Source organism: Notothenia coriiceps, unplaced genomic scaffold (genome assembly GCF_000735185.1).
Source record: "Notothenia coriiceps isolate Sejong01 unplaced genomic scaffold, NC01 NC01_scaffold00026424, whole genome shotgun sequence".
In the NCBI taxonomy this organism is placed as follows: Eukaryota; Metazoa; Chordata; class Actinopteri; order Perciformes; family Nototheniidae; genus Notothenia; species Notothenia coriiceps.
Genome location: NW_011359125.1, coordinates 2,778,244 through 2,800,518, shown reverse-complemented (window position 1 = coordinate 2,800,518; position 22,275 = coordinate 2,778,244). Strand labels below are relative to the sequence as shown.

The 22,275-nt window shown below is 38.3% G+C and overlaps 1 protein-coding gene across 1 annotated transcript; it reads right to left on the bottom strand.

Annotated features, from left to right (window-relative positions):
* Positions 1–470: 470 nt before the first annotated feature.
* Positions 471–7,641, bottom strand: LOC104957157 (vasoactive intestinal polypeptide receptor 1). The gene is given in 13 exon segments (XM_074112260.1): positions 471–551; positions 640–681; positions 1,174–1,303; positions 1,435–1,526; positions 2,783–2,849; positions 2,927–2,987; positions 3,066–3,219; positions 5,919–6,051; positions 6,142–6,239; positions 6,357–6,472; positions 7,029–7,136; positions 7,223–7,337; positions 7,588–7,641. Coding segments are annotated over 13 exon segments (1,251 nt in total).
* Positions 7,642–22,275: the final 14,634 nt, after the last annotated feature.

The following is a 22,275-nucleotide window of genomic DNA, read 5'->3' as shown; positions in this document are numbered from 1 at the left end:
ATAATCTCACCTCGGGCACCAACATGTCTAGTCAACACGTTCTGGTGCTCTCCGGCAGAACTACACCCCTGTCAGACGAGACATATACCACGTTATGACACGTTAGGCTCGTATTGTGTTCAAGGACCCTGACCTTGGCCAGGAAAAACAGGCACTCGCTTGTTTAATTATTTTGCGGTCTAGATTTCTTAATTTTTTTTTTTTTTACGTGTGTTTATAAATTACCATGAGGGCCGTATCAAATGGTCTTGCGAACCGTATACGGCCCGGAGGCCTTAGGTTCCCCACCCCTGCTCTATAGTCTATATCCAATTAATTTAATATGAATTAAACAGCATTTTATAAAAAAAAAAGAAAGAGACAGATAATGTTTAGGTGACATAATAAATGGTTTATGTGGTTGGATAGCAAAGAGACTTTTAAAAAAATTGACAACTAATAAACGAAACAACGTACAATATATTTTTACTTCAGTGTGTTGGAAGATTGATGGCGTTAGTTTCTGTCTTAGGCCACCATCTTCTCAGCGTTTTCTGGATTTCTTTTTGGACCTGAAAGATAAAAGAGGATCTAATGCTGTTCATTCTGACACTGATTGAGTTGTACAGTAGATTTTAGTTTTATACAAACTTATCTTACCTCTCCATTTAGATAGCAGTACAGCAGAGCAACAATAAAACCCTGGAGTAACAGGAAACAAAAGTTAGGAAAGTGATGTAATTGCATGTATTACATTACATGAGATTTGTTAGACGCTTTTATCCAAAGCAATTTACATACATTCAGTACTGTGGACAATCCCCACAGGAGCAATTTGGGGTGAAATATCTTGCCCAGGGACACAACGACATGCTGACTGCAGTGGGCCTAGAACTTGCTATCCCCTGATTTGAATTCTAGCACATTATCCACTGAGCCACAGCCGCCATGTATGAATTCATACCAAATGTTAACATTTGTTTGTTGCTGTTGATATGACCATTAATAGGGGCCACTAGTTGGACAAACAATTACTTTTTTTCAGAAAAAGATGATCAAATACAATTTGTCAATTTGTCTTTTTTAGACCAAACTTTAATCAAAACAATAATCAGAAACGAACTGTCAAATGTCTTTTACCAATAGTCCACAGATACAGTATTGTTGAATAGATTTATATAATAGATCTGTTACCTGGAAGGAGCCTAAAACTAACTCAAAGTAGAGTCGAGGCCCCACGCCCAGATGTTCTGGGATCAGAGCAAACACCACGTAGTGAACCCCGAACAGAGGGATGAGCAGCAGGGTGGAGCGCAGCAGGGTCCTGCAGAGGACAGCAGAGGACACTTTACACACTGACAGAGGACAGCAGAGGACACTTTACACACTGACAGAGGACAGCAGAGGACACTTTACACACTGACAGAGGAGAGATGGGAGGGTGGAGAGAGTTACCTGTAAAGCCGGGTATCACTTTGGTTTACATGTGTGGCCTTTGTTTTCTGAACAATGATCCTGCTGATGTTCAGGAAGATCCCGAGGTTCACCTGTTGAGTATTTTATCACAGTTACTGCAGACTCAATACACGATGCAATATTACTCTTTCCTCAGTTCAAGTCTGAGATGATTCTTCATTACAGCAGCTAAATGCGCATAGTTGACCATGAATTACAATGTTAGACAAGAAACAAGGAAACAGGAATTTTAAATAACATTACAATTACTGAAGACAAAATGTTGAAGACCATTTAATGTACATTTTGTTTTGGATTACATTCTTTAAAATGATGAGACATGTACCCCCAATGTGATGGTCATTTGTTTAATATTGAATGTCTTCTGTAGGAATAATTTATCCATGAAAAACAATATGTCCATTACAAAATCAGTCTGACAAATCAACACATTTGATTAAAGGTATGGATGAAACTTTTGGCCGAGAGTTTGATAAGATTATTGTTCCCACTTTCAGGTAACCTATAAATATGAAGCTACAGCTAGCAGCCAGTCACTTATTTTAGCATAAAGACAGGAAAAAGGGGGAAACAGCTAGCACCATGTCCATCCAAATATAACAATCAATCTCAAAAGCTTTTTTTTAACTGTACATGTTTGCTGTCTGTTTAATTTTGTAACATACTTATTAGACATACTGTATATAAATATGGTATGCATGAGTAGATTGTATAACAAAAAATAAATGTACATTTCAGAGGGAAATATTAGACTTTTTCTTCACTTCATTTAGCTTTAGAATCTTGCAGATTGAGATGAATTATACAATCTACAAACTAATTGATATGATGTGTTTATAGGTTAAGTAACTGGGCAGCATATTAAGAAAATCTTCCAGCAGTGTGAAAGTGAATGAACACATCAACTCATTCATAAAATGTTAGTCTATATTATTCTGGAATGGGCATATCAGTTTTGATAATTCTGCATAATGAATACTTTTGGTACTTTGAGTTTCCTTAATGCGCAGATGTTTGAATGTATTCCTAAGTAAGGACAGAATATGTTTACCTTATAGTTTTGCTACTTATTCTGCAAGTCAAAGAGAATGCTTCTTTCACCACAAGTGGTATCAATCTTTTCGTGTAACTCTTCGTATTAAAGCATATAGCCTTATTTCCCCAAAAGATTGAGCTATCCCTTTAAAAAGGAAAGCAAGAAAGCTTCCTCTGGGGATATATTGTCACTTCCAAGCTGCTATAAGAAAAGCGTTAAAAGCGGACATGTTCAAAATCAATCCCAGAATGTAGTTCTTGCTGGAGATATGTGTGGTGAACATGTGCTTACAAAGATGGAGAGCAGGATGGGAATCTTGATAATCCACCACAAGTGGCTCTCCAGGTTATCCCAACACCTGTACATACAGAAATGACCCTCCATTAACATCAAATAATGATGTGAAAATCTGAGAGATATTTGCACAATACTGACCCATCATCATCAAGCTGATTCTTCAGCAGGGCCCAGATTACAAGAGTCACTGAGGGAGTACCTATAAAATCAGATCCTTAATCAGCAATACAGGTGGATACACATGGATACAGTTAGCATGAATCTAAATACTGCAAACCCCAGCCGATGACGGCGTAGACCCTGAAGAGCTTGGTGGTGTGAGAGAAGGTGAAGAGCAGCAGGCTCTGCAGGTACAGACCCTCCACCAGCAGCCAGCAGAAGTTACACAGAACACAGAAGTGGAAGAACGTCGCAGACGCTTTGCACCAGAGCTGAGGAGAAATAAAGGGTTTAACATTACAGAACAGTTTCAAATCAAAGCATTTATCATTCTTCCAAAAGTTGTGCCTTACATTACTGTAATGTATCTGTTCACAATCTTCTCAAAGATTGTTGGTCAACCCTGTCAGAGACTTTATGACTAGCATCCCCCCGTCGACAATTTACTAGCGGTATTTACTTGCGGTACCGAGGTGGGCCGGTCGGATAAGTCACCCCCCTCCCCCTTGTCAATTTACTAGCGGTATTTACTTGCGGTACCGAAGTGGGCCAGTCGAGAGTCCCGGGCTGATTTTTAGTCCCAGTCAGCCCCTACTGTCCAACAACATCATCTCGGACCCAAACCATGTTCTGAACAGCGAATATGAACTGCTACCATCCAATGGGGGATACAGGGTCCCACGATGCAATAAAGTCACACTGAAGGCAGCACTCCTTTGTGCATCAGTCAATCCCCACAGTAAATTCAGATCTGATCCGAGATCAAATGCACGCTGAAGGCTCTTATAGTATGTTTTTTCTCAGTGATAGTGCTGTTATGTTAAATGTTTGTTGTTTGTTTTTCATGTATTGTGTCTTCACATTTGTCTATGTTGATGTTACACATGGAGCTGCTGTGATGCAAGTCAAATTTCAGACTTGATCTGAACAATAAAGTATTATCGTATCGTATAAATCTTCTGTTGTAGCATAAAAGTGTTAAAGGTCTCCTATTATACTATTATTAGGCATATGCCATAGGTCTCAGATATATAAAAAAACCTGTCTACTGTATAAAGTGTTTTGCTCAAAATACAGATCAGCCATTCTAGCCATGCCTCATACCACTCTATTTCAGCCCTGTTAAAGAAATGCTGATTCTGGGTCCGTAGATTATTAAAATAAATAAAGTAAAGCTGAGACGAGAGCTCACGCAGGAGAATTCTACCCAGATACTCAGCTAAATGCTGCCATGATTAAACGCCATATTATGTTCCAAACCACATCAAGGATTATTTCTGAAAAAGTATGGAGCTCAAATGCTTTCTCTCTCACGGGTTGTGTGGTGTGGGGGAAAAGAGAGAGGGTTGTATTTTCAGGGACACATATTTATGTATAGAGGACATCAAAAAGTGTATTTTGCATTTTGCAGGAGACCTTTTAAAGCACAAAAGTGTTTTTTTTATATTTTGTACATCAAGGTCGGTTTTAATTGCGATATGGTTATGAACAATGATCTAATTGTTTTAGAGTAGGCCCGTTTAAATGCAAACTCGACTTCAATCAGTCAATCAACAAAAAAAGTATTAGAATTTATTACGAGATAGACTTTTCTCCTGTTCACAAAATGTAACGTACACTTCAAATCTCAATTGGTTACTAATGCATATCTTTTTCACAATGATCTCTTTACATTGCACATTATACTTTATACATTACGTACTTTACACTGTGAGCTTTTGCACATTTTCATTTCTAGCATCCTTATAATATTTATATTGTCAAGTACTCCATTTTATATGAATGTTTGGAGGCGTTTGCAATACTTGCTCTCTTACTTTGTTATTTGTCAATTGTTTTTTACTTAAAAACTGTTACGAACTCAGACACTTAGGAGGTAGGACCCAATTGTATGACCCGGGAGACAGAGGTAAAGTATTTGTAAGATACTTTATTTTTCCAAGAACAGCAAAAATGATCAACAAAAAATGGTCTCTACAAAAATGGAGAACAAAATGAAAGGCTCACGTAGTGAGGATCAAAAACTCTCACAAGAGCACTTAAAGAGCATAGACCTGACTGTGGCAAAAGACAAGCGCAAGATCTGACCATGGCACTAGACAAAGAACACTGGGCAACAGGGGAATTTAAACACAAGACAATCAGACACAGGTGGGAACAATCAAGGTCGGGGCTGACGCTGATGAGCACAGGAGACACAGAAGGGGTGACAGGTGAACACAATCCGGGCTGGGGCTGGTGTTGATGAGTCTGGAATGACAGGTAAACGGTAAGTGACAAAACAAAACAGGAAGTGGAAAACAATACAACCCAAAAACAACATAAATCTCAACATTTCTGTCGGTGCACAACAGTACCCCCCCTCTAGGGCCGACTCCTGATGGCCCAGGCCGATCATAAAAATCCTGAATCAGAGTTTTGTCAACAATGAATCTTGCAGGAACCCAGCACCTTTCCTCGAGACCATAACCCTTCCAATCCACCAGGAATTGCTTGCCTCGACCCCTATTGCGGACCTCGAGCAGCTTGCGAACCTTGTAAGTTAGACCACCTTTGAAGAACGGGTGGTGGATGGGGCTTGGAGGCGGGAATAAGTGCGCTCTCATACACAGGTTTATCTCAACATTTCACTTGGCAAATTGCATAATTCGTTTCAGTCATTTACTGAATAAAAAAAGGGCAAACATGCACAAATATTTTCAGATTAAAACTTTTGAAACCGGAGGGTTTTTTTGCGCCATACAAAATAATTTGGGATTGTACTTTTCCCAGACGAAATAAGACATCAAGTCATCTTGGGCTCATGGACATTTTGAATTTCTCCAAAAACACAATAATTGGCAGATTGACCAATAACCATCTTGTATAGATGACTACAAAATGTAGGACACAAAGACAAATTTACCGATAATGAAAATACTCTTCATAAATAAAACACCCTCATTTTGACCCCCCCCCCCGCTGTTCTTACTGTGGACACGGTGCAGTGGTCCGTGCTTTTGTCGGCAAACAACACGACATCTTTGACGAACACAGCGAGACTCCTCAGCATGAAGCTCGCAAACAGGTGGAGGTGGATGTAGTTGCGCGTGCAGAGCAGCCTCCTGAGAGGAGACATTGTCACAAAGATTTTGTTATTACATTTGAATTTCTAGATTTGACTCTAAGTTGTTATGATGTGAAAATAAAGCAACCTGAAGCATCAGAAGAGCAGAACAGCGATGAAGAGAGCAGCCAGAGACGCTCCGTACCCGACGCTGTAGATCAACCTCAGGGTATCAAAGTAGTTTTTCTGGAGGGAACTATGAAATATTGATTAATCAGAGACTTAAAGGACTGAATCTCTAGTTCCCTGCTGGCAAAAGGGATTTGAATCAGATCATAAGGCATGCTGAACTCTCCACTGTACCTCTTTGCCCATGTCTCCATCTTCCTCTTCCTCTTCACCTTCATAGTAACAGGCTGTATAATACGGCACGCTGGGCTCACTCCATCCTCGGTCTGTACACTGCCTCGTGATGAGAACTGTGAGGGAAACGTTTCAGGATACTTTAGGATGCTAAAGTCTTAAATCAAAAAAATAATTTCTAAAACAATCCTTGGAAATAAATGAAGCCTTGTTGTTATGCTATTAGATGTAGGTAACTGAATCAAATGACTACATAAGAGAGAAATTGTGAATTGTATATATTTCTGCAACACAAAATATTTTTTAGATTATTGAAATAAATTAAATAAGTAAGTTAATAATATGGTATTGTGTGGGGACATACAATATATTCCTATAAACATTATAATAATTATCCCATGCAAAGTAGGGAGGACAGTATTCAGACAACAGGGCGACACCTTGACTTTACATTCAGACGTTTGAATAATTGTTATTTTAATTATAGTAGCATTTATGCCGAAAATGTGTCTTTAAATGTACGTTTCATTCATTTAACATAGTTTTAACTGACTTTTTTATTGCATCTACAGAAGCATTGTCTTTTAAATGTTATAATTTTCTTGTTAGAATCCCTTTTTAAAGGTTACTCTGCAGACTTGATGGTGTCTGTGTGTGATATAGAACGTTTACCTGGAGGAGTGTCAGGCTTCAGTAAGGGCAGAGGACAGTGGACAGAGATCATCTGTCCCTCAGAGGCAGACGGCCAACAACTCACTCCGTCCCACTCCATCACACAACCTTAACATTCAAATACATAGGAATCACTGAGAAAATCTTTCTATTATGCTTTGAACTTCATTTATTTGTGTCCCTAGATCAGTTACCTGCACTTGTATTACTCGGCTGAAGTGAAGCATTCGCGTTCATCTGTAGTTTACACTCATTTTCTTTATTTTGTATATAAAGAACAATTAAACACTCTGGATGAGTTGACATCGCCTGATAGAATAAAATAAAATGGGCACCAAAAAAAAAGCGGGTTAATTGAATTGATGCTCACCTTAGTTTTCATTACATTCTACAAGACGTTATGCACAGTGTCTAATACATGTTTTCATCCCCCTGCATCACTGTAACCCACGGTTGTTCTAACTATCATTTAGGGACATTTCCCAAATACATAAATAACGGTTTATAGTAACTGTTGCAGATTTTGTACAATATTTCCTTTTGATAGTTGCAAACTTACCATGTAGCGTGTGATGACCAGGAGGTAAACGGCAGCAGTCAGACTGAAGTCCATCTTTCAATCATTCAAAAGTCAAGTGTAAAACCAACTATCGCTCTCCGTCGTCCATCATATAAAAAGCATCTGTTTAAGGTTTGGGTCAAATGAAGGATTGATAAACTGCTTCCTCGGTGCAGCTGCAGTGATGTGAAGCATTGTAAAACCAACATCTCTGTTAAGAGGATGACATCACCTGAGCAGCACAACACTAACTGAACAGCAGTAGGAAAAGCTGAAAACAAGGGGACTTCAATTCACTGCAATATTAATGCAGCACACTGTACACATTATAACAGACTCCTTTAGATGAATCCGGTATAAATATTACCATGACATTTCCCCAGGTGATCTAATGTTAACTATTAGTAAATGAAGGAGAAATGAGCCGACACATGAGACAAAGTAAGTAAAATAAACATCTTAAAATGTATTGCAACGTTTTCCTTCCCCAATTCTTAAAATCTACCATTGTATGATCAAAACATGTCGGTCAAAGGTTTAAAATCTGCATTAAGTTTAATTATTGTATTTATTCCACATGCCATGATTTGTAGTTTATATAATGCAATATTTAATAGAAAAACAACACCTGCTGTGAAACCCTGCAGTACTTCCCGGGATCAATCAATCAATCAATCAATCAATCAAGTTTATTTATATAGCCCAATATCACAAATGTTACATTTGTCTCAGTGGACTTCACAGTTTGTACAGAATATCACTATGACAATACGACACCCTCTGTCCTTAGACCCTCACATCGTACAAGGAAAAACTTCCAGAGAAAACCCCACAGTTTAAAGGGAGACATGGGAGAAACCTCAGGGAGAGCAACAGAGGAGGGATCCCTCTCCCAGGACGGACAGACGTGCAATAGATGCCTTTTGTAAATTGAAAAGATAATACATTTGCAACATAGGTAGACCAAATGTTTGGAAATGCATGTCTCTGTAAAGATGAATCCACAAGGATGTCAACAATCCTGTGGGAGGCATCAGGGAAGACCACAGTGACAGGTTCAGCCACGACTCGAAGTCCAGGACTCAGGATCCAGGATCCAGGACTCAGGACCACAGCAACAGGATCAGCCACGACTCAGGATCCCGGGGTACATAGACACCAAAAAGAAATTTGGGGGAAGCTGGGTTATTCGGAACATGAGAGTACACAGGTATAGACAGAGAGAAGGAAGAAGTAAGGTGTCCCCCGACAGTCTAAGCCTATAGCAGCTAAACGTGTCTACGTACATGCACTCCCTCAGGATAGGTTGAGGGAAAAGGGTAGCAAGCTGTACTGCAACTCTGACTACTTTTAAATCCAGGCTGAAGACTTTTTTTTAATGACTGTTTTAAAATGCCATTTTCTTAATGTCTTTCATTGTTGTAAAGCACTTTGAATGGCCTTGTGTTGAAAGGTGCTATATTAATAAACTTGCCTTACTGATGGTTTTACTGCGAGTCCATATCATATGGAAGACATAAAGTTATTATTTAATCTGTCATATAACATTGAAACACTTACAGTTCAACATTTCCCTTTGGGAAGCAGCTAACAATTACTTCTATTATCAATTAATCTACCAAATATTTTCTTGATTTCTCAATTGGTCAATGTCAGGCATTAGTGAACGATTGTAATTTGTTATAATATGCATGACACAGTACATTAAACCATCTTTACAGAAATATAGGATGAATTCACACATTAGTGAGACTGAAACTCCTGCTGCAATATCTCCCTCTTGTGTTTGATTCCAGACTTGTTGAGGCACTTTTGCTGCCCACAAGTACTAGTACTTACTTTACTTGAGTATTTTCATTTGTTAGCAATTTACTTCTGCTCCACTTCCAGGTTGACACCTCCAGTTACTAATGTATTAGTGTAAGATTTTTATATTTCCCATGTATACGTGTCTGCACATGTATTGCGTTTAAATGTAAGTGATAAACCAAAGCATTGTACATAAATATCTGAAAAACGGATTGTTTTGTAGTATGAGTTGCTAGGCTATGCTAACCGGCCGCCTGCTCTGCTGTTTCCAGTCTGTGTGCTAAGCTAAGTTAAGTGGCTGCTAGCAATAGCTTCATATTCATTGTATAGGTACATTATGTGAGATATTGATATTTTAGTCTAACTCTCAGAAGAAAGCAGATGAGCTTTTCCCAACAAACATTTGAACCAAAACAACATTTGTATCACTTTTCAATGTGCCTGGAAAGAAAGTCATGTCCTGCAGTCAGTGAAGTGCGCTTACGGTTCACAGACTGATGACCACATGAGGATTTGTGAAAGGGAGATTTTCCTCCTGAGAAGGATTCCCACGGCAGCACCTGGCCCACAGTGAACTCTCTCCTGGATAAATCCAATCATCTTCAGCCACACAGCTCGTGGCAGCTGTTGCAACTCTCCAAAGAGGAGAAAGGGAGGGAGGGAGGAAAAAGAAAGAAAGAAAGAAGGAACAAAGAACATTGTGCTGATTATAGCTTCAACATTCCCAGACACTTCTGAGCGTCACTTATTCCACTGTGCCGGACAGTTTCTCAACTTGGTGTAAAGGTTTGCACCCTGTGTGTGTGTGTGTGTGTGTGTGTGTGTGTGTGTGTGTGTGTGTGTGTGTGTGTGTGTGTGTGTGTGTGTGTGTGTGTGTGTGTGTGTGTGTGTGTGTGTGATAGTTAGAGGCCACAGCAAGGGCAGTGAAAGAGCAGCGACACAAGGGTGCACTGTTTAGTACCCCGCGCCTCCATGTTGTGCCAAGACTCGACCTTTGTGTGCTGACTACACCAATCTGTTACTGTAGCTACTGTTCAATCCAGAGCTCTCACACAAAATCATTGTTTTTTATTTTATAAAATAAAGCCATTTATAATAATTTTTATTTCCGCTTAATGGAATACTTAATGGAAATACTCACCCTGTTTTACTTCCAATTGCTGAAGAAAACATTTTTCTTTTTCCTCGCATGCTTTGACAGTTAACTAAGAATGACATGTTTTTAATTAATTGAAGTAAATGGGGGGCCATGTTTAGGAACAATTACATCATTTATTCCTTTAAGTGGCTTTGAGATTGCCAAATCATCTATTTCACACTATATTGAATCTTTATGACTCTGTGTATTTATAGCTGTAACTATCTACAAATACTACTGTATGTCTTGTGCATAATTTTACAAGTTATTAGAAATTCCGTCATCAGAAACTAGGTTCACTATCTTTGAATTATAAGCAAATCTTCGTCAGGCCGCTGCTATATATGGAAAGATAGTGACCTTATTTAAATAAAGAAATTACATTTATAAAATGTAAAAATAAATGTAGAAATATCTCAATAACTAGCATATAAACCATCTGTCACTGACACTTTTATTCACATTGATGGATATAATGTATTCAGGACGGATCGTAAGGGCAGAGCTGGTGGTGTTGCAACTGCTATTATACACTGCTGAGAAACCACAGTTCTCTGTCCTTCATTCAATTTCAATTCCAAGGCAATTTGAGTTGCTAGCAGTCCAAATAACTATAGCAAATGCTCCTCTCACTGTTATTGGCTGTTATAGGCCATCATGGATGCAACTACTAGCCCTACTGAATTGTTGTCAACGTTTTCTTCTGAAATCATATTATTGGGTGATTTCAATTGGGACTGGTTGAGTGATAAATCTTCACAGTTTTAGCAGGTTTGTGATTCTTTGAACTTAACTCAGCTTATTGATAGTCCCACTAGAATAAACCCTGCCAAACCTAATAACGATACCCTTATAGATGTCATTCTAACAAATGCAGCTCATAAATATGTGTGTTTTTCCTAATGATATCAGTGACCATTGCACTATTGCTTGCATTAGGAGCACTAAGTTGCTCAAAGCTAAGGGCCTTATTGTGCTCAGGCGCTGCTTCAAACACTTCTCTGAGCAGGCTTTCCAACATGATCTGGCGGAGGTTAAATGGCACTTCATTGCATTAATTCCATCTGTCAATGTTGCGGTCCAATTCTTTGTTGATCACTTTTTATAGATTATTAATAGACATGCCCCCCTTAGAAAATTCAGAGTTAAGAATAGGAACACTCCATGGTTTACTAGAGAATTATCTGATCTAATTCATGATCGCAATAGCAATGGTCTTTAGCTAGAAAGTCTAACACTAGTGATGACTGGCTTCTTTTTCGTGTCCTCAGAAATAAACGTTCAGCCCTTATTAAAAAAGCTAAAGCTGATTACTATCTGAGCTTAACCACTGATTGTTTTAATGACCATTCTAAGTTCTGGAAAACAATTAAATCACTTCAGAACAAGAAGGTTTCTAGTTTCCCACAAAAACTGAAGGTCAGTGATTATTTTATTTCAGATTCAGATGGTATGTCTAATGCTTTCAATGCTCACTTCAAAAAGGCTGGTCACATTTTTGATGAGCAAAGTCATGACTCTCTAAATGGTCGTACTCACAGCCCTAGTCAAGAGATGAGCTCCCCTGTTTTTGATTTTGCTTCTTTCTCGGTCTCTGAAGTCTTACAGGGTTTGCACTCAATTGATCCTAAAAAGTCTGCCGGGCCTGACGGCCTCGACCCTTTCTTTTTAAAAATTGCAGCTCAGATTATAGCACAACCAGTAACTGATATTTTTAATCTCTCCCTGTCCACTCACACACTGCCAGCTGTGTGGAAGCAAGCTCTTGTATCGCCCCTCTTGAAAGCTGGTGATCCCACTGAGTTAAATAATTATCGTCCTATCTCAAATCTTTCTGTGTTATCAAAGATTCTTGAGTCCCTAGTTTCTACTCAGCTAAAACTTTTTTTTAATTCACACAACACCCTTAACCCTATACAATCTGGATTCAGATCAAAGCACAGTACTGTGACTGCCAGTCTGAAAGTCTTAGATGATATTAAGGCTGCTTTGGATAAAAAATATGTTTGTTTTGCATTGTTTATTGACTTAGCCAAAGCATTTGACACTCTAGATCAGTGGTTCTCAAATGGGGGTACGCGGACCCCTAGGGGTACGTTGGAGTACTGCAGGGGGTACGTGAGATTTGAAAAAAACAAACATAATTAATGCATTTACAGTAATTCTGGATAATAAAATGGGAAAAATAAACGGGGTGCTCTCTTTTCCTCTACCTCCACTGACAGCCCGTCAGTCTTGTGCAGCTCGCTGAACCTGTAATAAGTGACCCGACAGAAAAGAATAAATATATTTATAACTAGTTTAGCTTGTTCCAGAGTAGATAAACTAGCTAAGTGTGTTAGGTCTAACTCTTAGTGTATGTTGCTCGGTTCAACGATCCATCACAGCGGAGATAATGCAGAGCTGCGTGTTCTCCGTCAGCAGCAGCTGATCTGCTCTCTGATCTCTCTCGCGCGTCCGGTTATACTTCACTCGCGTGCGTCTATGTCCAAATCTATCAGATCTAGCTAGTTCTAGTTAATTATATGACTGCCTGCTTTTCAAAGGACCTAATCAATAAGCATTGCTTGACAACGGCGTGTGGCCGCAAAGTATAGCGCAGCATGTTTATATGAGGGGTCAAAATCCCATGCTCATAAAATGCTCATATATTTTTTTTCTCTTCATTCCCATAGCCCCAAAAATAAATAAATACACAAATATACCAAGTTTGAGCAGTGTGGGTTTTATATGAACAGANTTTAAAGATTGACCCTAAAAAAGTTGTGAAAAAAACCTTTGAATATAATGTTTTTATCAAAGTATTTTGCAGTGGACATTTTTGTCTCGAATGACTAATTTGCGTAGTCGATTTGTTACACAGTGAATTAAAGACCGAATTCCAAAATAGATCGAGAAAAATAGCCTTGTTGCAAAAAATTAGGCCATTTGCAACAACACAACCAAAGTTATTGTAAAATGAAAAGTGAAAAATTACCCATATGGACAAAAACGTCCACAGTGATATCGGAGGGTTAAACAAATCATTATTTTGAACAAAACAACCAAAACGAAATAACTTTTACAACGACAAGAAATAGCAAGCATCACTTCACAGGTCCTGCTCAGAAACAGGATTTGGTTTCTAAATGAGAGTTTTAGTTTAGATAAAGTTGCACAGTATTTCAGCTCATCATTACAGTTATTCCACAGATAAACACCTTCTGTTGTGATGCAATTAAGTTTGGAATTTGTTCGTATGGGTGGTTTAAAAAAAAAATGCAGTTTCCTCTCAACATGTATATGTTTTCTCTGCCTGTGAAAAGTCCCTGGACATTATGAGGTAATTGTTCCGCAGGCTGAGGAGGTTCAACATGGACTCCAGGATACTCTGCATCTTCTACAGGTGCACCATATAGAGTATCCTGACTGGCTGCATCACGGCCTGGTACGGCAGTGTAATCATATTCCATTGACTTGCATATAGACTCTTCTTGCACTATTTCTATTCTATTTTATTTGTATTTAATTGCACTATTTTATCTGTTTGATTTGTTCTATGTTCTATATACATATATATAGATATATATGTTAAAAGAAAAATATTTAATGGAATTATAAAGTCATTTCATGTAAAATTACAGATTTTTTTGGCAAAACATTTGATAGTTAATGTAAACTAAGGCTTTTGGAAAGTAAAATTAAGTTATTTTCTTTGTGTTTTACTTGTAAATGGTCTTAGATATACGGTACTTCTTTGTAATAATAAAAGTAATTTTCTGTATTTTAGCTTTTCTTTATAATTTATTTAAAGATAATTATTCTGTTTTCTAGAGGTGTATAACTCTAGATAACAAATAATATATGTTAAAAGAAAAAGATATCATTTAAAATTACAGTAATAGAGGCTACTTGTGGTAAGGTAAATTACTTTTTTTTTACATGTTATCTCCGTATTTTATTTTAGAGTTTTTTTTCCTTTTTTTAATGTGTGTGTGTGTGTCCATTCCAGGCTCAGCTCAGCATACACAACTATCTGTTGTCTTGTGTACAACTGTTGTTAAAGTACAGTATATTATATTAGATTTTGCTGGCATTTCCATTACACATTGAATATGCATTGTAACCAACATATTTGTATACTACAATACCAGTTATGACTATCATCACACAATATAGCATTATTGAAAATAACTGCAATATTTAGAAAATGATAAATTGACATCATGATAATATATTTACACCAATATGATAATATGGTGTAAATACTCGGGAGCCGATTACAAGAATGGTAACATTGTTACAGACTCTCCGCCCACCTCCGTATTTTGAGTCTAATTATAAAAGAAGACAAAACACTCAATAAATACTCATTAATTAAAGCTAAAATGTATTTAAATACTGGCATTTCTTTCATAGATATCATGAAAATATTCCTTTCCTAGTTTGTTTGGACACAATTATTATTTAGTGAAATAAAATAAAGTGATCGCTTTAAGGCAGCTTTATGTTTAAGCTTTGAGAGTTTAGTGACTTTCCCGATAACTTTGAAGAACAGGATGGTAGGACTCCTGTTGGAGTGTCGGTAAACATACATAATTCCTCTGTCCCTTTCCCGCTCACTTTCTTGCCCTCTTTGCCTGCACCACAGATTCTGGCCTTCCTGCAGCTTTGAACATCTCAGCTTGTGGTTCCAGATTAATAAAACAGGAAATTAATGAATTTTGGATGAAATCCTCCCAGCTGGGGAAAGGTTGCGCCTCATTAAGGCCTGTATTATTGATCAGATTGAAAACCTCCAGTACCTCTGGAACCAAACTGTTATAATCAGGCACCCACCTCCCCCTCCACCACAATGAATGCTAATTGCGTGAAGGTAAAGGATTAATAGCTAATTGAGCATATTTTCAGACAAATCATCATCATGGCTTGACACTGAAATGAATGTCTTTAATATGCATGGGGCCTGTCACACACAGTTAGATGGTTATGCGCAAGACTGAGAAATATATAGAAAAATAAAACATGGGCTCTAAGGCCCATATCCACCCTATTCTTTTTGGATGAGGGCTGCTATTTTCTTTTGGAATGAGACATAATGTTTCCATTCATCCATTCTGAACATCATTGTTGGGAAATTAATAGTAACTTCCCTATGAGAATCAGTCAGATGTGATGGATGACGTCAAAAGAATACACTAGATTGCAATTGTTAAATCTTCAATTCAGTCTTCCCAAAAATGTTGTGCATTTTTTAAATAAAGTTCTGTAAAAATGTGATATTATATATAACTCACAGTAAATACTGAATTCTGACACTTCAATGTCAATATGTTACCAAAGGTCTTCCTCTGTGTGACAACTGCGTGCATCATGTGGGTCAATTTTGTTGTTTTCTCTTTTGCAACCATAGTGTATATATTCTTCTCTCCCAAGCAGCTTGCCATAAAACATTTAAGGGATGTTAAGTGACTAATGCATTTTCTAAGTCATGTGTTGAGACAATACAAAATTAACAATAGAAATAATTAATTTTGATTGGTGCCTTCAGTACTGAAAAACTTGTGTTGTGCCCTCATAAGTTATTCATATCTCATGCAAATTCTCTTCCTCGCTTACATGCAAAATAAGGTTGCTTCCATGTTATATAAATTCTGAAAGACTTTTAACTTATGTTCCAGCATGTTGTGATTACAACATGCCCCCCTGCACCTCAGCATGGTTTTAAAATGGTATTTGCTTTTATTTTTTAGGTTACACCCTTCATTTAATATGCATTTAACCAGAGGTAAACATGCATCTGAAGCAAGATTTCATTTTGTAACTATTAATTTGTACCTTTCTCCCTGGCATGGCTCATTGTAACACAATTGTAAACATCTCTCCTTTTGTTTTGCTGTCTGCTACTTGGCATATTGCTAGCAGCGCTGCATGCCTTAGATTTAACTGTCAATTAGCCTAATGCAGCATCCAGTTCTCCTTGTTTACATGATGTTAGCCTACTACTACCACTGTGGCGACATTAGTTTGTTGTTTCCTAAAGTGATTTAACAAATAGATTTGTTGTCACCGGGATACCTACAGTACAAGTGTGAGTCAGCATCTTTGCAACAAGAATATAGATCCTAACTACATCAGGTAAAAGGGATCTGTTTGTAATTAAGGTTGACAGAGGGGTGATATGGTCATGTTTGACTTGTTTTTAATACACTGGCTACTTTATTACAGCACTGATGTTTTTATCAAAGTTGTAAACTAAGTGATTACACAATATATCCATCAGAACTATTTAATTGTTGTTGGCTTTGTGTTCTACTTTCGCACTGTACTTTTTCCAGATATCACAATGCCATTTGTTTTAGCCATGTGGGCCGCAGGTTTCAGGTGTTTCCTGTAGTATGATGCGTAGGTTTTTTGTGCATTGTCCATCTTATAACAGCGGTGATAGATTGTCGAAACATCGTAGTCAACATCGTAGTCAAAAGATGTAAAAGAGCTGGGAGCGCTTTGATGATGAAACGCTAGGAAGAGGCTCTCTTAGCACCCTGCCAGCGCCTTTCTGCCAAAAATAGGCACAATGGGAACACTGGAACCATGGAAATACTGAGATTAGGACAGTGGAGCCTATGGATATATATCCACCTCTGCACTAGTGTTGTGCACCGACAGAAATGTTGAGATTTATGTTGTTTTTTGGTTGTATTGTCTTCCACTTCCTGTTTTGTCACTCAGCGTTTCCCTGTCATTCCAGACTCATCAGCGTCAGCCCCGGCCCTGATTGTGTTCACCTGTCACCCCTTCTGTGTCTCCTGTGCTCATCAGCGTCAGCCCCGCCCCTGATTGTTCCCACCTGTGTCTGATTGTCTTGTGTTTAAATTCCCCTGTTCCCCAGTGTTCTTTGTCAGTTCGTTTTTGTCTATTGCCATGGTCAGATCCTTTCTCTTGTCTTTTGCCACAGTCAGGTCTATGCTCTCTATGTGCTCTTTTGAAAGTTTTGATCCTCACTTCGTAAGCGTTTTCATTTTGTTCTCCATTTTTGTAGAGACCATTTTTTGTTGATCATTTTTTGCTGTTCTTGGAAAAATAAAGTATCTTACAAATACTTTACCTCTGTCTCCCGGGTCGTGCAATTGGGTCCTATCTCCTAAGTGTCTGAGTTCATAACAACTAGTTTCTAAAAGTGAACAGTATGAAAACGATTTCGTTGTCTTTGTGTTTTTTTTTTTCCAGAGTTCCAGGAGAATCCTTCAGTTAGCGTCTCTCGTCCTGAATAAGGTCAAGCCAAAGAGATGAGTGTGTCAGTGAAGTGTGACCAGAGCAAGGCCACAGAGGACAGCGGTAAGGAGAAATTGTCAAAGAGTTCAGTGACTCAGAAAGCGAGAAAGAGTGGAGACATTTAAAAAGTGAGAGGCCATCGGAGTAGGATGGTGAGGTGAAAGTGAGAGGAGGAGATGGACTGTGTGAAAAGCTGAGAAGAAATGGCTAAGGGTCACACTGGGAGACTTTTTGAAAGGCCAAACACAGCCAATCGCACACATAGGACATGATTTATGTGCAAGGCAATTGACAGTGATTATCAAATTATAGCTTGTAATGTATCTAGTACTGTGTATCGGCATAGTTTATATTAAGCTTTGGATTTATCTGTTTACAAAGAAGTTTGATATGTGCATGATTCTGTAGGCGAAGGTAAACATACGAAGCCTGTGTGATACCAAAGACACATTGTTTCAAATAGAAATGTTGTGTGCTTAAAGTTTTTCAACATAAACTCCATGCGAGAAGTAAAATAGCAACAGTTATTAAGCGAAACCGGCCTCATCTGGGCAAGAGCGGGCTATCACACTTATTAGGTTAATAAGGTAATCTTGCTATGTCCAGGTAGCATTGGATGTCAATAGTCGTGTTTTCATTGAATTGTCAAGCACATTTTAAAGAAGATATATTATGCTAACTTTCAGGTCCATATTTGTATTTTGTTCATCTACTCTGTGACATGTCTAATAGAAAAAAACATGGTAACACTTATTTGATAGTCCATAGTTAACACTCTATAAGTCATCAGTTGACATTTAGTAGCATGTCAACAGCGTATTAGCCAATATTCGACCTTACTATCTGTAGATTGTGTCAACATCTTCAAAATTGACAATCAACTACTCAAAATCAATCTGTCAGTTGAAAGTCAACAGGGTCATGTCAACTATCTGTTGAGAGTCAAGATGTCAACTCAAGATTACATTCAGCATTAGTTGATGATCAACAGATAGTCAACTAAACTCTAAAGTTGCTTATCTGTTGATCATCAACTAATCTAGAATTGACTATCAGGATACTTTTAGTAGGCATTCTCCACTAAGCGTTTGTGTTAGGACTATCCAATTAAAGTGAAAACTGTTGAGAACAGTAGAAAGTCTTTAACCTATCAACAGAACACATACATTCATCCACTAATTATATGCAACAGACATGGGAATAAAGCAAAAATGTTTTGCACAACTGATCATGAACACTGGATAACTGAAGTCCATACCAGGCTATAAAGCATAGTAAAACAAACACTATAGGCAGCATCAGAGAAAGAAAGCTTTTTTATTTATATTTTATTTATCCGGCCTTGTCATTTTTATTAGCCTTAATATGAAGTAACATTAAGTAAACCAAAATGTTAAACAGTAAGAGTAGTAGTCATATTTCGTGAACCCTTTGAAGAGTACTGTCACCGGTGTGATCATTCTATAATACACAATTTAAGCCCGGGGGAGAAATGCTAACGCTAGCATCGGCGATCGCCAATCTTTTCTACTTCATGCTATCTGCACAAATGGTTGACATTAAACATTAAAAAGACCAGGCAGTTCAGAGATCCCGGGGTCACGAAAGGGAGAGCATGAAAGCAAAAGGTAGCGTATAAAGGACGTACTCCTGTCTTTGGTGGAATAGAACGTCGAGAACTGTAGACAGTAAAGAACATAAGCTAAACACCTAAACATAGAGTCAAAAGTGAAAGATACATAGAAAGAGTGTACAAATGTGATTGGAAACGAAATAACCCCCGCCCCCTGCGTCGGAATAAATGTCTAAGAATCTTTAGTGAACATTAAGTAAACATTTATCAATGTTAAGTACACTATTAAAAAAAAAAAAAAAAAAAAAATGTTTTGAAAAAAAATTTGAAACAAAAAAAGAAAAAGAAAATAGTCAAGCGAGTGCTAGAAACATTGACTGTACCGTAGCACTACTCCACGTAAACAACAACAACTTCCACCGACAAAGATGTCAGAAATAAATGATGTGGACTAAAATCAACATCCGGATGACCGCGTCTACAAATAACGGTGCGAAAATTTCCGTGGGACCGCCGAGAACCGCCGACGCTGCTCACGTGAACGCACCACAGTGCAATCAAGGGTTGTCTTGTTTCTCGTTTACGTGAACTGAACCTACTGCCACCATGACCCTGACGCGTAAGTTCGCGTCCTACGAGCTTATTCTACAAAATTACCTGGGGTATTAGGGTCATCTAATAATAAAATTCATCAACAAACGGTATTAGTTACAGAAACAGGTATTCGCCGTCGTACTTGCTTGTAGACCAGTTTGTTACCATATGCAAGTTGTATCCATCATCTAGACCTCGGGCCCGCTGACCGCCTTGCGCAAGTAATGAAATAATTGTTTGTTAGTCTGCGGATATGTTGTGGTCTGTTAAATGAAATTAGCGGTGTGTATGTGTGTATTGCTGTGTTGCGTGTTTGGCAAAGAGTGTGGGTGTGGTTAGCTCACTCCAGCCTATAGCGACCCCGCGTGGTCTTTTTGCTTGTTCTGTGTGGTGGTTTGTTGTTCTGTTGAGTTTCATGTGTCTATTGACTGTGGGTCGCTGTGGCTGTGGGATCAGTTTTGTTTTGCTTACTTCGTTTGTTGTGTGTTAACAACGGGGCCCCCACCTACCCTTGTAAACGCAAGTTGCTCTGTCCTCCTTCTCAGCTATTCGGTGTCAACAAACGTTTAATTACGTTTTCCTTAATCGTATAGTGGCAGCGGTCGTCCGTAGTTCGGCAGTTCTAGTGGAGTTACGTTTGTATGATCGTCGATCGCATCTTCGATTCGCAGCCTGCAGATCGGGCTGAGCCTTGAGTGGCCGCGGGGTGTGGGTTAAGGCGCAACCCGTGTGGTACCGATAACGTCGTCTCTCTAACCCAAGCAGAAAACAGTAGGTCCCCTATACACTTTCTTATAATAACAATAAAATTTACCACTGTGAAATACCACTTGCATTAAATGAATCGCCAAACCCGTTGACCGTGAAATCGCACACGTTCGACAAATAACAAAACGGTTCAATCAACTTCGTCAACCTACTTTAACTTACATCGTAACAAAATTTAGTTGAAACACATTTAGTTGTTTCAGACAACTACCGGAGACTCGTCTGTCTCTCTACAAAGATTATCAGTCCACAAAGGTTACAAGACACTTACATGCAACTTCATAACCACAATTATGAAGTTTTTTGTGTTCACAATATCATCAACATGTTCTTCCAGATGGGATGGATATCCTGATGGACTTAGAGACTTTCCATGACCATAAGGGTTTTATACGACTAACGATGTGAAATACCGTTTTCCTACAGTGAAAAGACATACCAGAAACCATACATACGGATACTTTTGTTCTTGTTTGTTACAAACTACGAATTCGATATACATATGTCAGTAATAAGTTACATTTATATGATTTTAGTTGTTACACTTTTTTAACGAAGAGTGACAAGAGTCTAGGTTTATGAAATTATACGCTAATTTGTTACGCTAATACCGCTAACTTAATAATGGTTTCGGACACATTAATTAATCTAATTAAAAAATTTAGCGCAGGGCCGGGATTTATCATATCATCATATATATAAAGATAATGCCATTTAGTAAAAGGCTGTAAGCCAAAGCCGGTTTGACAAAGGAAAAGCCATAGGCCAGAAGCCGGTTCTTGGGAAGGGTAAGCCACCGTGGGGATGAGTGATGATAAGTTGTTCCTTTTGTGCACGGTCCTTCTTACAGTAAGTTTCGACGGACGGAAGGANGAGCAGTAAACAAATATATAGTAGCACTGTTAGGGAATATTTCTGTCTTTACTCCTAGATATTTAAAGGAGTGGTGATAAACGTCAACAGGCAGAAAGGTTAAATATCTAGGAGTAAAGACAGAAATATTCCCTAACAGTGCTACTATATATTTGTTTACTGCTCAGTCTGACAGCCATACAGTGATGAGGAGGATCAGTATATTTACATAGAGGTCCCAAACTACCTGGCCAATCTGCTCCAACAAACAGGCTTTTCGGGTCTTGGAAATGACAGTTTCCGTTCGACATATACGCCCAAAAACAATCCTATTATCCAATTTCTACACTGAAATCGTCATATATATTTTCAAATCTATGCGCTCGGAGCGGCCGCAAAAAGAGGGCGGAGCGCTCAGAAAAAAGATGTGGCTAATGGTGATGGCATGCACTCTTTTCTCATTGGTATATCAATTGAAAAAATGGACACTGGCAATGCTAGACTGTAGCATGATTAATGGAAACTATTTGTTTCACTCCCTATCAAGTCATTTTCAACTTATCCACATGTAACTGGATCTGCTTCCCGTGTTGACACTGATTAAAAGTGAATATATTTTGACATCAGGGTTTTTTTATTAGGAGTGCCTGTTGATCCGGAGGGAATTTAATTTGTGAAATGTCAAAGATGCCAATTTTAA